Source organism: Crinia signifera, chromosome 19 (genome assembly GCF_055691185.1).
Source record: "Crinia signifera chromosome 19, ASM5569118v1, whole genome shotgun sequence".
NCBI lineage: Eukaryota > Metazoa > Chordata > Amphibia > Anura > Myobatrachidae > Crinia > Crinia signifera.
In genome coordinates this window covers 137,539,461-137,557,728 of record NC_139226.1, presented here as the reverse complement: position 1 = coordinate 137,557,728, position 18,268 = coordinate 137,539,461, and the positions used below count along the sequence as shown (strand labels likewise).

At 48.5% G+C, this 18,268-nt stretch overlaps 1 protein-coding gene across 1 annotated transcript; it reads right to left on the bottom strand.

Moving 5' to 3' along the window:
• Positions 1–759: 759 nt before the first annotated feature.
• CIROZ (ciliated left-right organizer protein containing ZP-N domains) lies at positions 760–17,828 on the bottom strand. Its single transcript, XM_083162124.1, has 10 exons — positions 17,673–17,828; positions 15,387–15,485; positions 13,702–13,826; positions 11,708–11,851; positions 10,859–10,897; positions 9,590–9,724; positions 7,154–7,238; positions 6,386–6,582; positions 2,344–2,470; positions 760–2,090 (listed from the first exon to the last, which is right to left on the bottom strand). The coding sequence occupies exons 1-10, from the start codon at positions 17,800–17,802 to the stop codon at positions 922–924; spliced, it is 2,250 nt and encodes a 749-aa protein (XP_083018250.1). The 5' UTR covers positions 17,803–17,828; the 3' UTR covers positions 760–921.
• Between the last annotated feature and the right edge of the window lie 440 nt (positions 17,829–18,268).

The window sequence follows — 18,268 nt, the reverse complement described above, 5'->3', positions numbered from 1 at the left end:
GGCCTGCGGCATTATGCGGACCATGGGCAGGAACGCCTGAGAACTTGCAGCTGTAATAGGTGCATACAGATATTCACAGAACATTAATAGGTAAATACCTCAGAAACCCAGAGATCCCCAAAGAGAATCAATGTTTAGCTTTAGGCAAATGGTTGATATCAATTATGTAGAAACCTCCCCAACCCTGAGACCCCCCCATAATACAGGTGTCTCAGGGAGGAAACAAACCCCAGCCGAGCAGATGACGGCACTGAGGCCTCACATTGTCTGATCATGTATTTCTTTATGCCACTCATTTCTCTACCAGTGTTTCCTCTGAGCCTGCACTGCCCCCTGCTGGCCATACAGTAGACTGCTGGCAGTTACACATCCTACCATTATCTATATCACATACTTTCCCCAACATCAGACACTGGGGCAGATGTATTAAGCCTGGCGTAGAGATAAACTTGAGATAAATTGGAAGGAGATAACGCACCAGCCAATCAGCTGTGTTTGAAATATGACAGTTGGAAGTTGATTGGCTGGTGCGTCCAATTTATCTCCAGTTTATCTCTTCGCAATACATCTGCCCCACTACTCCAAACATCAACGCTCCCACAAAACATGAAGAAAAATAGGTTCTAAACTGCGCCAGAACAAAGACGGACCAATCAAATTCTCTGGGGTAAATTTAATAATCTGATTGGTTGCTATTGGCAACATATTAGTAAATTTACCACTTTGTGTCATTTTTCTCGCACAGCTAAAAAAAAAAAAAAACAACAAAAAAAAACAAAGCAAATAGATATTGTCACATTATGTAACCTACTAACAGACAACCAGTAACGTAGCTGAAGAGGTCACAGCGCCTAAAATCCGCAGGCCGTATTCTCTGGCTACTACGGGACCTGCGTGCCGTCCATGGGTGACACTCTTATGTCACGTGCTTAGTAAGAGTTGCTCAGTCTCCATTTCTCTGGCTGCACGGTTCAGAGTCTCCTCAGGGAGACTGCTAGATAGGGTCCAGTCAATGGAATCCAAGTAACTGCTTGGCTGTAGCGACTCTTCATCCAGGGGTGCTGGAGGTTGGACTCCCTTAGCCCCTGACATGAACTGTACATCTCCAGTTTGGTTCCAGTCTTCGATGACCATTGGGAGAAAAGCAGCTTGGCTTGGTTTCCCTTCACCCTCAGCCAGAGCTCTCTCACGTCTTGTTTTATCTACTAGCCTTAAGTGTTCTCTTCCCCTGTAGACTGGTGACATCAGCCCATCTCTGGTGGTCTCCTCTAGGACCTCAGACAATGCCTCGCCCTTAAGCATCTCCCACTGAGAAGCATCTTCTATTGGCTGCTGTGCAGATGTAGACTTTCCGGTGCCAGAACCGGGCTGGTGACCAGGCTTCCTAGCATCGTCCTGTTTATCCGCAGGTGAAGAAGTCTCAGGCTGATCTTCATCAGATCCTCCATGTTCTGTGGCTTTGACGACTGATGAAGCAACCCTTCGTCTAGTCTCTTCTCCTTCAGCTTTTACATCAAATGTCATATTTTCCTCTCTAGCAGGAGAAGAAAAATCGGACAACTCAGAGAATCTGGTTCTGTCCTCATAATAAATACCTGAATAAAAGCCCTGATAATTTGAGAGGTTAAGTTGTTCTTCCCAAGGAAGTGGTACCACCGTGTTTGGTGGTCTGGTCATTACAGTAGACCCCCCTGGTAACTTATTGGGGACCGTAGGGTAACCAGTACTGTCTGGTGTTAAAGGTCCTAAGTCCGAAGGTTGCTCTATCCTATCTGGATGCAAGTGTTGAATTTCGGCTGCGTCTCCTGACCCACTGATGCCAAAATCAAATGATTCCACTGACTGTTCCTCACCGAGTCCTGTGACGTCCTTTTCCCCATTCTGCGGCCCAGGAGATGATGTTGCCAGATATTTTTGGTCTTGTGCTCTTCGGGTGACAGGAGAAGCGGTGATCGATGTTACCGGCCAGTCTGTAACTGCCATCACTGTCATCTTTTGCGCCATTGAGGAGCCATTTACTGGCATATTTGCAGACAGTGCCATGTTTTGATTGGCTGCACGGAATGACTGGGTGGTGTTTGGAGCCAAGGCTGTAACAATACAATGTATACGTCATTATCTCACAGGGCTAGTATATAAAATTACTAAGAAGCCGATTCATAAACAGTACTTAAAAGGCGCCTATAAGTACCCACTACCAGTATCCCCCTCCCTCCACCGTACCATTGGGCAATAACACTGCTACACTCTGCTGGTAATGTCTGTTTACGTAATGCCATGTCCAGCGGTGTATGATAATGCCATGTCCAGCAACGGTATCTCTGACCCTTATAGCCTTCGTACCTGTACATTCGTAATAGTTTTCCAAGGTCCAGTTCATTGGATAAGCCACTTCTGCAAACTCCAGCACCAGGTCAATTCTGTAGAACACTTGAACCCCACGGTCATTACTCCCAGCGGTGATGCAGTCCTGTACATAAGAGGAAACGGTTCAGTTCTTCCACCAGGATGACTCTGACAAATTCTCACCCTACCTATTGCTGTAAACGATTCTCCAGCCACCCAGCATGCAGACCAGTCTGGGACAACCCTTGGGAGTGATGGCATGAGCGGCTGATTTAGAGAGTCCAATGACAGAGGGCTTCTCAGACCTGGCATATCAGGACACACATATGAGCACCAGTGACAGCTTGTAGCACTGTTTGTATTATAGCTGCAGACATGCCAAAGGCAAAATGCATGGATGCCGCTGTGCCCCGGCTCAGTCAACCAATCAAGGTTTATATTCTCTACAAATAAGTCACAAGGGTAAAGGCTGGATCCTCCAGATTGCACAATAATCTCACAGAAAAAGCCACCTGAAAAAACCTGATCAACCTGAAATTCCCAATAAAACACCCAGATCCACATTTTATTACACATCTAGCAAGATCCGGGCATTTCATTCAGTGACTGTACTGCGGATCTGGCTGGGTTGGTGCACCTGTGACTGTACTGCGGATCTGGCTGGGTTGGTGCACCTGTGACTGTACTGCGGATCTGGCTGGGTTGGTGCACCTGTGACTGTACTGCGGATCTGGCTGGGTTGGTGCACCTGTGACTGTACTGCGGATCTGGTCGGATTGGTGCACCTGTGACTATACTCTGGATCTGGCAGGTCTCCCTATTCCCTGTAGACCTTACCCATTTCAGCAGATATCACATGAATAATGTGACTGTACTGTGGATGTGGCCAGGTTGGTGCACCAATGACTGTACTGTGGATTTGGCCTGGTTGGTGCACCAATGACTGTACTGTGGATTTGGCCTGGCTGGTGCACCTATGACTGTACTGTGGATTTGGCCGGGTTGGTGCACCTATGACTGTACTGTGGATTTGGCCGGGTTGGTGCACCTATGACTGTACTGTGGATTTGGCCTGGTTGGTGCACCAATGACTGTACTGTGGATTTGGCCTGGTTGGTGCACCTATGACTGTACAGTGGATCTGGCTGGGTTGGTGCACCAATGACTGTACTGTGGATGTGGCCAGGTTGGTGCACCAATGACTGTACTGTGGATGTGGCCAGGTTGGTGCACCTATGACTGTACTGTGGATTTGGCCGGGTTGGTGCACCTATGACTATACTGTGGATTTGGCCTGGTTGGTGCACCTATGACTATACTGTGGATTTGGCCTGGTTGGTGCACCTATGACTGTACTGTGGATTTGGCCGGGTTGGTGCACCTATGACTGTACTGTGGATTTGGCCTGGTTGGTGCACCAATGACTGTACTGTGGATTTGGCCGGGTTGGTGCACCTATGACTGTACTGTGGATTTGGCCGGGTTGGTGCACCTATGACTGTACTGTGGATGTGGCCAGGTTGGTGCACCTGTGACTGTACTGTGGATTTGGCCGGGTTGGTGCACCTATGACTGTACTGTGGATTTGGCCGGGTTGGTGCACCAATGACTGTACTGTGGATTTGGCCTGGCTGGTGCACCTATGACTGTACTGTGGATTTGGCCGGGTTGGTGCACCTATGACTGTACTGTGGATGTGGCCAGGTTGGTGCACCTATGACTATACTGTGGATTTGGCCTGGCTGGTGCACCTATGACTGTACTGTGGATGTGGCCAGGTTGGTGCACCTATGACTATACTGTGGATTTGGCCTGGCTGGTGCACCTATGACTGTACTGTGGATGTGGCCTGGTTGGTGCACCAATGACTGTACTGTGGATTTGGCCGGGTTGGTGCACCTATGACTGTACTGTGGATTTGGCCTGGTTGGTGCACCAATGACTGTACTGTGGATTTGGCCGGGTTGGTGCACCTATGACTGTACTGTGGATTTGGCCTGGTTGGTGCACCTATGACTGTACTGTGGATTTGGCCTGGTTGGTGCACCTATGACTGTACTGTGGATTTGGCCGGGTTGGTGCACCTATGACTGTACTGTGGATGTGGCCAGGTTGGTGCACCTATGACTGTACTGTGGATTTGGCCTGGTTGGTGCACCAATGACTGTACTGTGGATTTGGCCGGGTTGGTGCACCTATGACTGTACTGTGGATTTGGCCGGGTTGGTGCACCTATGACTGTACTGTGGATTTGGCCTGGTTGGTGCACCAATGACTGTACTGTGGATTTGGCCTGGTTGGTGCACCTATGACTGTACTGTGGATGTGGCCAGGTTGGTGCACCTATGACTGTACTGTGGATTTGGCCTGGCTGGTGCACCTATGACTGTACCGTGGATTTGGCCTGGCTGGTGCACCAATGACTGTACTGTGGATTTGGCCTGGTTGGTGCACCTATGACTGTACTGTGGATCTGGCTGGGTTGGTGCACCTATGACTGTACTGTGGATTTGGCCTGGTTGGTGCACCTATGACTGTACTGTGGATGTGGCCAGGTTGGTGCACCTATGACTGTACTGTGGATTTGGCCTGGCTGGTGCACCTATGACTGTACTGTGGATTTGGCCTGGTTGGTGCACCTATGACTGTACTGTGGATTTGGCCGGGTTGGTGCACCTATGACTGTACTGTGGATTTGGCCTGGTTGGTGCACCTATGACTGTACTGTGGATTTGGCCTGGCTGGTGCACCTATGACTGTACTGTGGATTTGGCCGGGTTGGTGCACCTGTGACTGTACTGTGGATGTGGCCAGGTTGGTGCACCAATGACTGTACTGTGGATTTGGCCTGGTTGGTGCACCTATGACTGTACTGTGGATGTGGCCAGGTTGGTGCACCTATGACTGTACTGTGGATTTGGCCTGGTTGGTGCACCTATGACTGTACTGTGGATTTGGCCGGGTTGGTGCACCTATGACTGTACTGTGGATTTGGCCAGGTTGGTGCACCTATGACTGTACTGTGGATTTGGCCTGGCTGGTGCACCTATGACTGTACTGTGGATGTGGCCAGGTTGGTGCACCTATGACTGTACTGTGGATTTGGCCTGGTTGGTGCACCTATGACTGTACTGTGGATGTGGCCAGGTTGGTGCACCTATGACTGTACTGTGGATTTGGCCTGGTTGGTGCACCAATGACTGTACTGTGGATGTGGCCAGGTTGGTGCACCTATGACTGTACTGTGGATGTGGCCAGGTTGGTGCACCTATGAGTGTACTGTGGATTTGGCCTGGTTGGTGCACCTATGACTGTACTGTGGATTTGGCCGGGTTGGTGCACCTATGACTGTACTGTGGATTTGGCCGGGTTGGTGCACCTATGACTGTACTGTGGATTTGGCCAGGTTGGTGCACCTATGACTGTACTGTGGATTTGGCCTGGCTGGTGCACCTATGACTGTACTGTGGATTTGGCCTGGCTGGTGCACCCATGACTGTACCGTGGATTTGGCCTGGTTGGTGCACCTATGACTGTACTGTGGATTTGGCCTGGTTGGTGCACTTTGAGGACAAGACAGATTACCTAATTTTGCAGTCAGGCATTGCACGGTTTCGCTCTACGGATGCTCAGTAGCACCTGCGGGCTACGCTGAGGGGTGGCACCTGGTTCAGCTGGATCGGGCAGGTGCAGGTGTGCATGGATGACTATGAAACCAAGCACATGGCTAGCCGATGTTGTTGCACGGATGCGTACATCTGTGCACGCTAGAGAATATGCACTGCTGTGAATCAGCTCCTTTAGCATGGCTCTGGCTACTGCATTCTTACACAAATGAGGCTACAAAGTGATTACAACTGTCCAACATCTTATTTTCTATAAATTAGCCAAAAATTGAATATTTCCTTTAATCAGCTCACGTTATACTAATGGCAGTGAAAGTCCTGATGGGTTCCCATGAGCCCCAGCTCTTCCTGATAATGTCCCGGCACTGGAGATATGATGGGGAACAAGATCCTGGGATTTTGGGGTTACTCACCTGACTTTGCAACACTTCCTTAGCAGGGATGGTGACCATGACAAAGTGCTTGTTCTCCGTCACGGTTATGGCAATTGGCTGCCCGGGCGCAATGTTCCTCAGTGTCAGGGTTTCCGTAATGTACGATCCTCTCTTTGCTAACCCCATGCGCTGCTTTGGGATGTGGAGTGTGACCTCGTCTCCTGGGTGCTGGGACACTGGGGGGAAGGAAGCGAGATCACTACAATTTACCAGTGCTAGCGGAAGTCCTCTACATCAGGGCTGGCCAAACCGGTCCTCGAGATCGACCAACAGTCCACGTATCCCTATCTATCTAGCTGGTGCAGTCATTACTAACCGTCACATTTCCCAGAGTCCCTTGCTGGAGCACATGTGTAGTCATTACTATGTCAAATTTCCCAGACCACCTAGGCTGGTGCACATGTGTAGTCATTACTAACAGTCACATTTCCCAGACCACCTAGTCGATGCACAGGTGTAGTTATTACTAACTGTCACATTTTTCAAACATGTATTCATTTCTAACTGACATATTCTACAGATACAGAGGTGGCCTGGAAAACATAAACTGTTGGTAGATCTTGAAGACCGGTTTGGACACCCCGGATCTACATCGTTCCTTGGTATAACATGATAAAGGCCAGGGAGACAACCATGGTGCCCTCCACTCTATGGTAACTCCCTGGTCCCTGGAGAGCTCACCCACATCAGCAGATATCACATGTATAATTTGAATACAGTGCCCGGACATTGCCCTCTGACACTCACCCAGCGGACAGGAAGCTTCCAGCGAGTACGCGTAGAAGCCATGCGCCAGCCATAGAGGAAGGACCTCCGTCTGTCTGTCAAAGAACTGATGGGAAAAATTCCTCGTCAATAAATATTGTGGATTTCTAAATAAGTATAACATTTGCAGGACTCGGTGCAGCCAATCACTGAACACTACTGAGGGCCCCATTACTAACCATGCCGATACTGAGGGACCCCATTACTAACAATGCCGATACTGAGGGCCCCACTACTAACCATGCCGATACTGAGGACCCCACTACTAACCATGCCGATACTGAGGGCCCCACTACTAACCATGCCGATACTGAGGGCCCACTACTAACCATGCCGATAACGAGGGCCCACTACTAACCATGCCGATAACGGAGGGGCCCACTACTAACCATGCCGATACTGAGGGCCCACTACTAACCATGCCGATAACTGAGGGGCCCACTACTAACCATGCCGATACTGAGGGGCCCATTACTAACCATGCCGATACTGAGGGGCCCACTACTAACCATGCCGATACTGAGGGGCCCACTACTAACCATGCCGATACTGAGGGGCCCACTACTAACCATGCCGATACTGAGGGGCCCATTACTAACCATGCCGATACTGAGGGGCCCATTACTAATCATGCCGATACTGAGGGGCCCATTACTAACCATGCCGATACTGAGGGCCCCATTACTAACCATGCCGATACTGAGGGGCCCACTACTAACCATGCCGATACTGAGGGGCCCACTACTAACCATGCCGATACTGAGGGGCCCATTACTAACCATGCCGATACAGAGGGGCCCACTACTAACCATGCCGATACCGAGGGGCCCACTACTAACCATGCCGATACCGAGGGGCCCACTACTAACCATGTCGATACTGAGGGGCCCACTACTAACCATGCCGATACTGAGGGGCCCACTACTAACCATGCCGATACTGAGGGGCCCACTACTAACCATGCCGATACCGAGGGGCCCACTACTAACCATGCCGATACTGAGGGGCCCACTACTAACCATGCCGATACTGAGGGGCCCATTACTAACCATGCCGATACTGAGGGGCCCACTACTAACCATGCTGATACCGAGGGGCCCACTACTAACCATGCCGATACTGAGGGGCCCACTACTAACCATGCCGATACTGAGGGGCCCACTACTAACCATGCCGATACTGAGGGGCCCACTACTAACAATGCCGATACTGAGGGCCCCATTACTAACAATGACGACAATGAGGGGCCCACTACTAACAATGGAGATGCTGAGGGGCCCACAACTTGAGGCTAGGTGTATGTGGACATCATGTATGCAGTCTCCCGGCGCACAGCTGTTGGACGCGTCGCGGCTGTCCCAGCCTCCTCCGCAGAGCGACCCTCCACCTTTAGCTGCGCACCAATCGCTTGGGATACGTTTGTCGGCAGATCAGGTCGAGGGGGATTTAGGGTTCTATGTACTAAGTGTTGGAGAGTGACGAGAGATAAAGTACCAGCCTATTCACTCCTAATTGTCATGTTAAAGGTTGAAAAATGACAGTTAGGATCTGTTTGGTGGGTATGTTATTTCTCTCCACTTTATCACTCTGCAGGACAAGTACATCTGCACCTTAAAGCTTTAAAAAGGGATATTTTTTTTGAAGCATCTCTGAGCTTGCGAGGGCACGTGGACCGTACGCAATACAGAGGGCGTTATTTGTAAGTTATGCTGTGTGGGGATGAAAGGCTTCATCTTTATAGTCAGTCAGTTAAGATGAATTAGACTGAGGGGATAATGACTATGATTAGAATGAAGATGTGGGGTAACTAAAGATAGGGAGTTAATGATCAGAACAATGTTAGGATGGGATCATGTAACCCCTTTGCAGTGCGTTAAACCTCATCGCATTCATCTACTAACAGGGCTTTTGTATTGGTGATTTGTATGCTCTCTGGATTGTAGATCTGGGTACAGGTTAAGCCGAAGAGGTTCATTATTTCCTGCCATTTACATTGCTAGGGTAAACGTATTTGTATTAGCCCCGCCTCCAGATGATCAGACCCTCCTACATGAGGCCACTTTATATTCCCAATCCGCCCCATGTAATTATGTGTATGCAATACAAACTCCCTCATGTTCCTGTGCAGCAGAACACGTGACACGCTATGTGCACATAGATCATGTATGAGAGCACCGGCGGCTTCCCGGTGCAGCCCCAGCAATATCTATGCTATGTATATGTGACATGGAGGCAGATGCACTAAGGGAGGTAGATAAAGATGAGCCAATCAGCTCCTGGCATTTTACAAACGCAGCCTATAATATGGCAGTTAGGAGCTGATTGGTACTTTACCCATTTGTGCTTTCCACTATTTCACATATTCCATCTCCGACTGGAACTCTCCCCAAGTGCTAGAACCTTCCAGGTGGTACTTACCGCCTTTGTATCCAGCAGTGGCCCTCGTGGCCCTCTCACTGTTACACTGAGGTTACTTATCTCCACTTCCAGACCAATCAAACTGGCATCATCCACGGACACGACCAGTTCCCCACGAAATAAGAGGAACCATTCCTGAGGACGAGAAAAGGGTGAGGTCTATGTGGGAGCCGAAGACGCCCATACCCATCCATATGGCAGCACCCATACCCATCCATATGACAGCATCTATAACCATCCATCTGCCTGCTGAGGAGCCGCCATCACTACCAGCAGCACCCATACCCATCCATATGACAGCAGCCATACCCATCCATATGGCAGCAGCCATACCATCCATCTGCCTGCTGAGAAGTCATCACTACCAGCAGCACCCATACCCATCCATATGACAGCAGCCATACCCATCCATATGACAGCAGCCATAACCATCCATCTGCCTGCTGAGGAGCCGCCATCACTACCAGCAGCACCCATACCCATCCATATGACAGCAGCCATACCCATCCATATGGCAGCAGCCATACCATCCATCTGCCTGCTGAGGAGCCGCCATCACTCCCAGCAGCACCCATACGGCAGCATCCATACGATATATATGGCAGCAGCCATACCCATTCACCTGCATGCTGAGGAGCCTCCATCACGACCAGCAGCACCCATACCCATCTATATGGGAGCACCCATACCCATTTACCTGCATGCTGAGGAGCCTCCATCACTACCAGCAGCACCCATACCCATCCATATGGCAGCAGCAGCAACACCATCTATCTGCCTGCTGAGGAGTCATCACTACCAGCAGCACCCATACCCATCCATATGGCAGAACCCATACATCCATATGGCAGCAGCCATACCCATCCATATGGAAGCACCCATACCCATACATCTGCCTGCTGAGGAGCCACCATCACTACCAGCAGCACCCATACCCATCCATATGGGAGCACCCATACCCATTCACCTGCATGCTGAGAAACCACCATCACTACCAGCAGCACCCATACCCATCCATATGGCAGCACCCATACATATCCTTATGGCAGCAACCATTCATATCCTTATGGCAGCAACCATACATATCCTTATGGCAGCAACCATACATATCCTTATGGCAGCAACCATACCCATCCATATGGCAGCATCCATACCCATCCATATGGCAGCACCCATACCCATACACCTGCCTTCTGAGGAGCCATCATCACTATCAGCAGCACCCATACCCATTCATATGGCAGCACCCATAGCCCCTGGCAGCATTACCTGATCGTCAGAGCTCCTGACTGGCATCGGCCGCATCACCTGCAATAAACGGACCTCAGAGATACAATAAGTGTGACGGCGACAGAGAGAATGTTACACTGTTATCGGTCATTATATAATGGCCTCTATCCTGTAGTTCTCTAACGCTTTACTGCATAAAGTATTTGTTTATTTCACTATTGGTCCCTTTTATAGGATTCTTCCCTTTTATTTGTGAATATTCATATTATGTTACTGCTCTGCCGGCAGGAGACAGACTCGTCAGGCGTGCTGCTTTTTAAGCCAGTTCCCAGTTATAATAATAATAATCAGCACCTGGGCCCAACCAGGCTCTCTACTGCCCTTACCCAAACCCTAGTAACTGCTATTATGGTACTAAACCATGTACCATAGGAATAATCGGGATCGATAATCGTTAATCAGAGTCAGCCGGAAATATTGGATTTGGTTTTCAGCCTTAAAGTTACGATTCTCATTATTGCGCCCAAGACTCACTGAGGAGACTGAGACCGCGAGGCGGATTGGCAGTGAGATGTAAGGAAGTGGGCGCCAAGTACAGAATGAGCATGGCATTCACATGACGTGGGCGTGTATTCTCATGGTAAGACAAACATGGCCGCTGAAAGTTCTAAATTCCCGTCCAGGGTGGCTGATTAGCGCCATGCCTCGCTCCATGCGCCTCCAGTTCCATGTCAGCCATGTACAACCTGGGTAGGGATGGGTTTGTAAGCCTGGGTATACGTGGCCAGCTTCCTAGCGGTGACCTTCATGTGGTGGACACTGGTCAGTGTGTCACCCGTAACACACAATGGTATTATGCCGTATACAGGACAGAGAGTAATCCGTTACCTGCACATAGTTAGGGTCACAGCGCACCTGCTCTCTGCCCAGCGCCTCCATCATAGCTGGGCACCTCATGAGGTACCGGTCACTGTGGCCATCTCCCGCTGAGGTTTTCTTCACCATGTGGATTTCTAAGACGTGGAATCCATTCTACAGAGACAAGAACAAAGGCAGATGATCGAGGGATCGATTCCTTTCTAGACCATGCTCCATCCCTCACCCCAAAGCAGGACACGAGGGGTAATTAGACGTACCGCAGGACAGACTATGGGGCCGATTCAGAGGAAGACGCAAATGCTGCCACTACTGCGATCTGCAAAAAAAGGGTAATGCTGCAACCGCAGAGACACCCACCGCCGACATTTCAGACCAGCCACTTAAGGTGCCCATACTCCAGCAGTGTAATTCGGGCACTCGCCCGATCTACTGGCGGTGGCATCGTCATCATTCTGTGGGTTGTGGAACTTACAGCGTCTGTCACTAGTCACCGGTGTGTGGCACCTACAGCGCCCATCCCTAGTCTGCGGTGTGTGGCACTTACAGCGTCAGTCACTAGTCTCCAGTATGTGCCACCTACATCATCCGTCCCTAGTCTCAGGTGTGTGGTACTCACAGCATCTGACACTAGTCTCTGATGTGTGGCACCTACAGCCTCCATCTCTACTATCTGGTGCGTGGCACCCACAGCATCTGTCACTAGTCTCAGGTGTGTGGCACCTACAGCGTCCCTCACTAGTCTCAGGTGTGTGGCACCTACAGCGTCCGCCACTAGTCACCGGTGTGTGGCACCTACAGCGCCCATCCCTAGTCTCCGGTGTGTGGCACTTACAGCGTCAGTCACTAGTCTCCAGTATGTGCCACCTACATCATCCGTCCCTAGTCTCAGGAGTGTGGTACCCACAGCATCTGACACTAGTCTCTGATGTGTGGCACCTACAGCCTCCATCTCTACTATCTGGTGTGTGGCACCCACAGCATCTGTCACTAGTCTCAGGTGTGTGGCACCTACAGCGTCCGTCACTAGTCTCTGGTGTGTGGCACCTACAGCGTCCGCCACTAGTCACCGGTGTGTGGCACCTACAGCGCCCATCCCTAGTCTGCGGTGTGTGGCACTTACAGTGTAAGTCACTAGTCTCCAGTATGTGCCACCTACATCATCCGTCCCTAGTCTCAGGTGTGTGGTACCCACAGCATCTGACACTAGTCTCTGATGTGTGGCACCTACAGCCTCCATCTCTACTATCTGGTGTGTGGCACCCACAGCATCTGTCATAGATGTATGACAGATGTATGGCACCTACAGCATCCGTCACTAGTCTCTAGTGTGTGGCACCTACAGCGTCCGCCACTAGTCTCTGGTGTGTGGCACCTACAGCATCCGCCACTAGTCTCTGATGTGTGGCACCTACAGCATCCATCTCTACTATCTGGTGTGTGGCACCCACAGCATCTGTCACTAATCTCCGGTGTGTGGCACCTACAGCGTCCGTCACTAGTCTCCGGTGTGTGGCACTTACAGCGTCCATCACTAGTCCCCGGTGTCCGTCACTAGTCTCCGGTGTGTGGCACCCACAGCATCTGTCACTAGTCTCCGGTGTGTCCGTCACTAGCCTCTGGTGTGTCCTCAGTGGTTGCACAGTAGCCATGTAGCCAATGAGATGAGGTAGCAGTCACATGAGTGCACTGACCATGTGCTAAGCTACTGGGTCTTGAGTGTATCGCACATATGTACTAAACACATCCATCATCTCTGCAATATGCAATCACACTAATTTCTGGTTTGGGGACTGGCTGTGTTAATGCACATGTGAGCGGCCACTGCCTGGGCCCATGGTTCCCTCTACCTGTACATTGTATGGACAGCAGCTACAATGGCAGACTGTAAGCCGGTGTGGCCATGCGCCATTATAGCCATTATATAGCCACCATACACACCACACCAGCAGCAATAATAGCAATAATTTGGACAATGTTCTCTGGCTGGACATTGGAAGCCTCACCTGGGTTTGCACGTTGCAGGCTGAATAATGAGCTCGGAAGATAAAATTACCATTAGAATCCATGTCCAGGGCGTATCTGCATCCAGAGATCAGGTGATTGGAGCGATCTAAGGAACTGAGGCTGACTGTAATACAGCACAGAGCGATGGTGATGTCATACAGCTGTGACCGGGCATATATATATATATATATATATACACTGTAATACAGCACAGAGCGATGGTGATGTCATACAGCTGTGACCCGGCTAGCTATATATATATATATATATATATATATATATATATATATATATATATATATATATATATATATATATACTGTAATACAGCACAGAGCAATGGTGATGTCATACAGCTGTGACCGGGCTATATATATATATATATATATATATATATATATATATATATATATATATATATATATATATATATATACACACATATATACTGTAATACAGCACAGAGCGATGGTAATGTCATACAGCTGTGACCGGGATATATATAGATTTATATATTATATATACTGCAATACAGTACAGAGTGATAGTGATGTCATACAGCTGTGACCGGGCTATATATATATTATATATACTGTAATACAGCACAGAGCGATGGTGATGTCATACAGCTGTGACCCGGCTATATATATAATATATATACTGTAATACAGCACAGAGCGATGGTGATGTCATAGAGCTGTGACCGGGATATATATAGATATATATATTATATATACTGTAATACAGCACAGAGCAATAGTGATGTCATACAGCTGTGACCGGGCTAATATATGTATTATATATAATGTAACACATAATACATCTATTACACCCTATACAGACATAGGACACTACACCCCAACATGTCCTGACCACTGACCATAATACATCTATTACACCCTATACAGACATAGGACACTACACCCAAACATGTCCTGACCGCCGGCCATAATACATCTATTACACACTATACAGACATAGGACACTACACCCCAACATGTTCTGACCGCCGGCCATAATACATCTATTACACCCTATACAGACATAGGACACTACACCCCAACATGTCCTGACCATGACCATAATACATCTATTACACCCTATACAGATATAGACCACTACACCCCAACATGTCCTGACCGCTGGCCATAATACATCTATTACACCCTATACAGACATAGGACACTACACCCCAACATGTCCTGACCGCCGGCCATAATACATCTATTACACCCTATACAGACATAGGACACTACACCCCCAACATGTCCTGACCGCCGGCCATAATACATCTATTACACCCTATACAGACATAGGACACTACACCCCAACATGTCCTGAAATGACCACAATACATCTATTACACCCTATACAGACGTAGGACACTACACCCCAACATGTCCTGACCACTGCCCATAATACATCTATTACACCCTATACAGACATAGGACACTACACCCCCAACATGTCCTGACCGCCGGCCATAATACATCTATTACACCCTATACAGACATAGGACACTACACCCCAACATGTTCTGACCACTGGCCATACTCCATCTATTACACCCTATGCTCACAGAGCGTGTGCATGGCACTGTGTGTGCTGTGCAGTATGTAGAACACTGTACATGTCTGGGCTGCTACGCGGGAACTGTGCAGGGTATCCTGCAGCATCTCAGTACCTGGGAAGCGCATCATCTGTGACAGCCAGAGCAGTAATCCGCTTATCCGTCCTCTCAGCACCCAGAGCTCCATATAGTCCAGGAAACACTCAACATTATCTGTGGGGCAGAGACCAGGTATACAGTATATACATTATGTATCTGTGGGGCAGAGACCAGGTATACAGTATATACATTATGTATCTGTGGGGCAGAGACCAGGTATACGGTATATACATTATGTATCTGTGGGGCAGAGACCAGGTATACGGTATATACATTATGTATCTGTGGGGCAGAGACCAGGTATACGGTACAGTATATACATTATGTATCTGTGGGGCAGAGACCAGGTATACGGTATATATACGTTATGTGTCTGTGGGGCAGAGACCAGGTATACGGTATATATACGTTATGTGTCTGTGGGGCAGAGACCAGGTATACGGTATATACGTTATGTATCTGTGGGGCTAGAGACCAGGTATACGGTATATACGTCATGTATCTGTAGGGCAGAGACCAGGTATACAGTATATACATTATGTATCTGTGGGGCAGAGACCAGGTATACGGTATATACATTATGTATCTGTGGGGCAGAGAACAGGTATACGGTATATAAGTTATGTATCTGTGGGCAGAGACCAGAAATACGGTATATACGTTATGTATCTGTGGGGCAGAGACCAGGTATACGGTATATACGTTATGTGTCTGTAGGGCAGAGACCAGGTATACGGTATATACGTTATGTATCTGTGGGCAGAGACCAGGTATACGGTATATACATTATGTATCTGTGGGGCAGAGACCAGGTATACGGTATATACGTTATGTATCTGTGGGCAGAGACCAGGTATACGGTATATACGTTATGTGTCTGTGGAGCAGAGACCAGGTATACGGTATATACGTTATGTATCTGTGGGGCAGAGACCAGGTATACGGTATATACGTTATGTATCTGTGGGCAGAGACCAGGTATACGGTATACACGTTATGTATCTGTGGGGCAGAGACCAGGTATACGGTATATACATTATGTATCTGTGGGGCAGAGACCAGGTATACGGTATATACGTTATGTATCTGTGGGCAGAGACCAGGTATACGGTATATACATTATGTATCTGTGGGGCAGAGACCAGGTATACGGTATATACGTTATGTGTCTGTAGGGCAGAGACCAGGTATACGGTATATACGTTATGTGTCTGTGGGGCAGAGACGAGGTATACGGTATATACTTTATGTATCTGTGGGGCAGAGACGAGGTATACGGTATATACGTCATGTATCTGTGGGGCAGAGACCAGGTATACGGTATATACATTATGTATCTGTGGGCAGAGACCAGGTATACGGTATATACGATATGTATCTGTGGGGCAGAGACCAGGTATACGGTATATACATTATGTATCTGTGGGGCAGAGACCAGGTATACGGTATATACGTTATGTATCTGTGGGCAGAGACCAGGTATACAGTATATACATTATGTGTCTGTGGGCAGAGACCAGGTATACGGTATATACGTTATGTATCTGTCGGGCAGAGACCAGGTATATGGTATATACGTTATGTGTCTGTGGGGCAGAGACCAGGTATACGGTATATACGTTATGTATCTGTGGGCAGAGACCAGGTATACAGTATATACATTATGTATCTGTGGGGCAGAGACCAGGTATACGGTATATACGTTATGTATCTGTGGGGCAGAGAACAGGTATACGGTATATACGTTATGTATCTGTGGGCAGAGACCAGGTATACGGTATATACGTCATGCGTCTGTGGGCAGAGACCAGGTATACGGTATATAAGTTATGTATCTGTGGGGCAGAGACCAGGTATACGGTATATACGTTATGTATCTGTGGGGCAGAGACCAGGTATATGGTATATACGTTATGTATCTGTGGGGCTAGAGACCAGGTATACGGTATATACGTTATGTATCTGTGGGGCTAGAGACCAGGTATACGGTATATACGTTATGTGTCTGTGGGGCAGAGACCAAGTATACAGTATATACATAATGTACTTGTCAGAATCCATCCATCGCTGAGTTACCAGGTCTGGTACTTGGGCTGCTGTAATCACATTGTGTATAGGGCCTAATTCGGCCTGGAGTATGTGCAGGGGACTGCAAGGACAAAGCCACCACCCAAACAGAAAGAGACTATGCCCCATGCTAAATTGGTAAGGATTTGCACTGCAGACATATAAGGTCCCCACAACTGTGACAGGGGCGTACAGTCAGGTGAGCACAGGTATGGGATAACAAGGCTTACATACCGGAGGAGGATTCTGGGATCGGGTCGAGCTCGCTCCTCCGTAACGGGAAGGAATCAGAGGGTGCAGAACACAGGAGTAACAGGAGAGAGCTGGGGAAACAGCAAGGTATAGCTATATACAGTGCGTACATCACAGCTATATACAGTGTGTACAATATCACAGCTATATACAGTGCGTACATCACAGCTATATACAGTGTGTGTGCTATCACAGCTATATACAGTGTGTGTGCTATCACAGCTATATACAGTGTGTACAATATCACAGCTATATACAGTGTGTACAATATCACAGCTATATACAGTGCGTACATCACAGCTATATACAGTGCGTATATCACAGCTATATACAGTGCGTACATCACAGCTATATACAGTGTGTGTGCTATCACAGCTATATACAGTGTGTGTGCTATCACAGCTATATACAGTGTGTGTGCTATCACAGCTATATACAGTGTGTACATCACAGCTATATACAGTGTGTACAATATCACAGCTACAGTATATACAGTGTGTACAGCTGCAAGGCACAGTAAGGGAAACATGTGATAATAGCTTTAAAGATCTCACAAAATATGTCAGTACCAAGTGCAG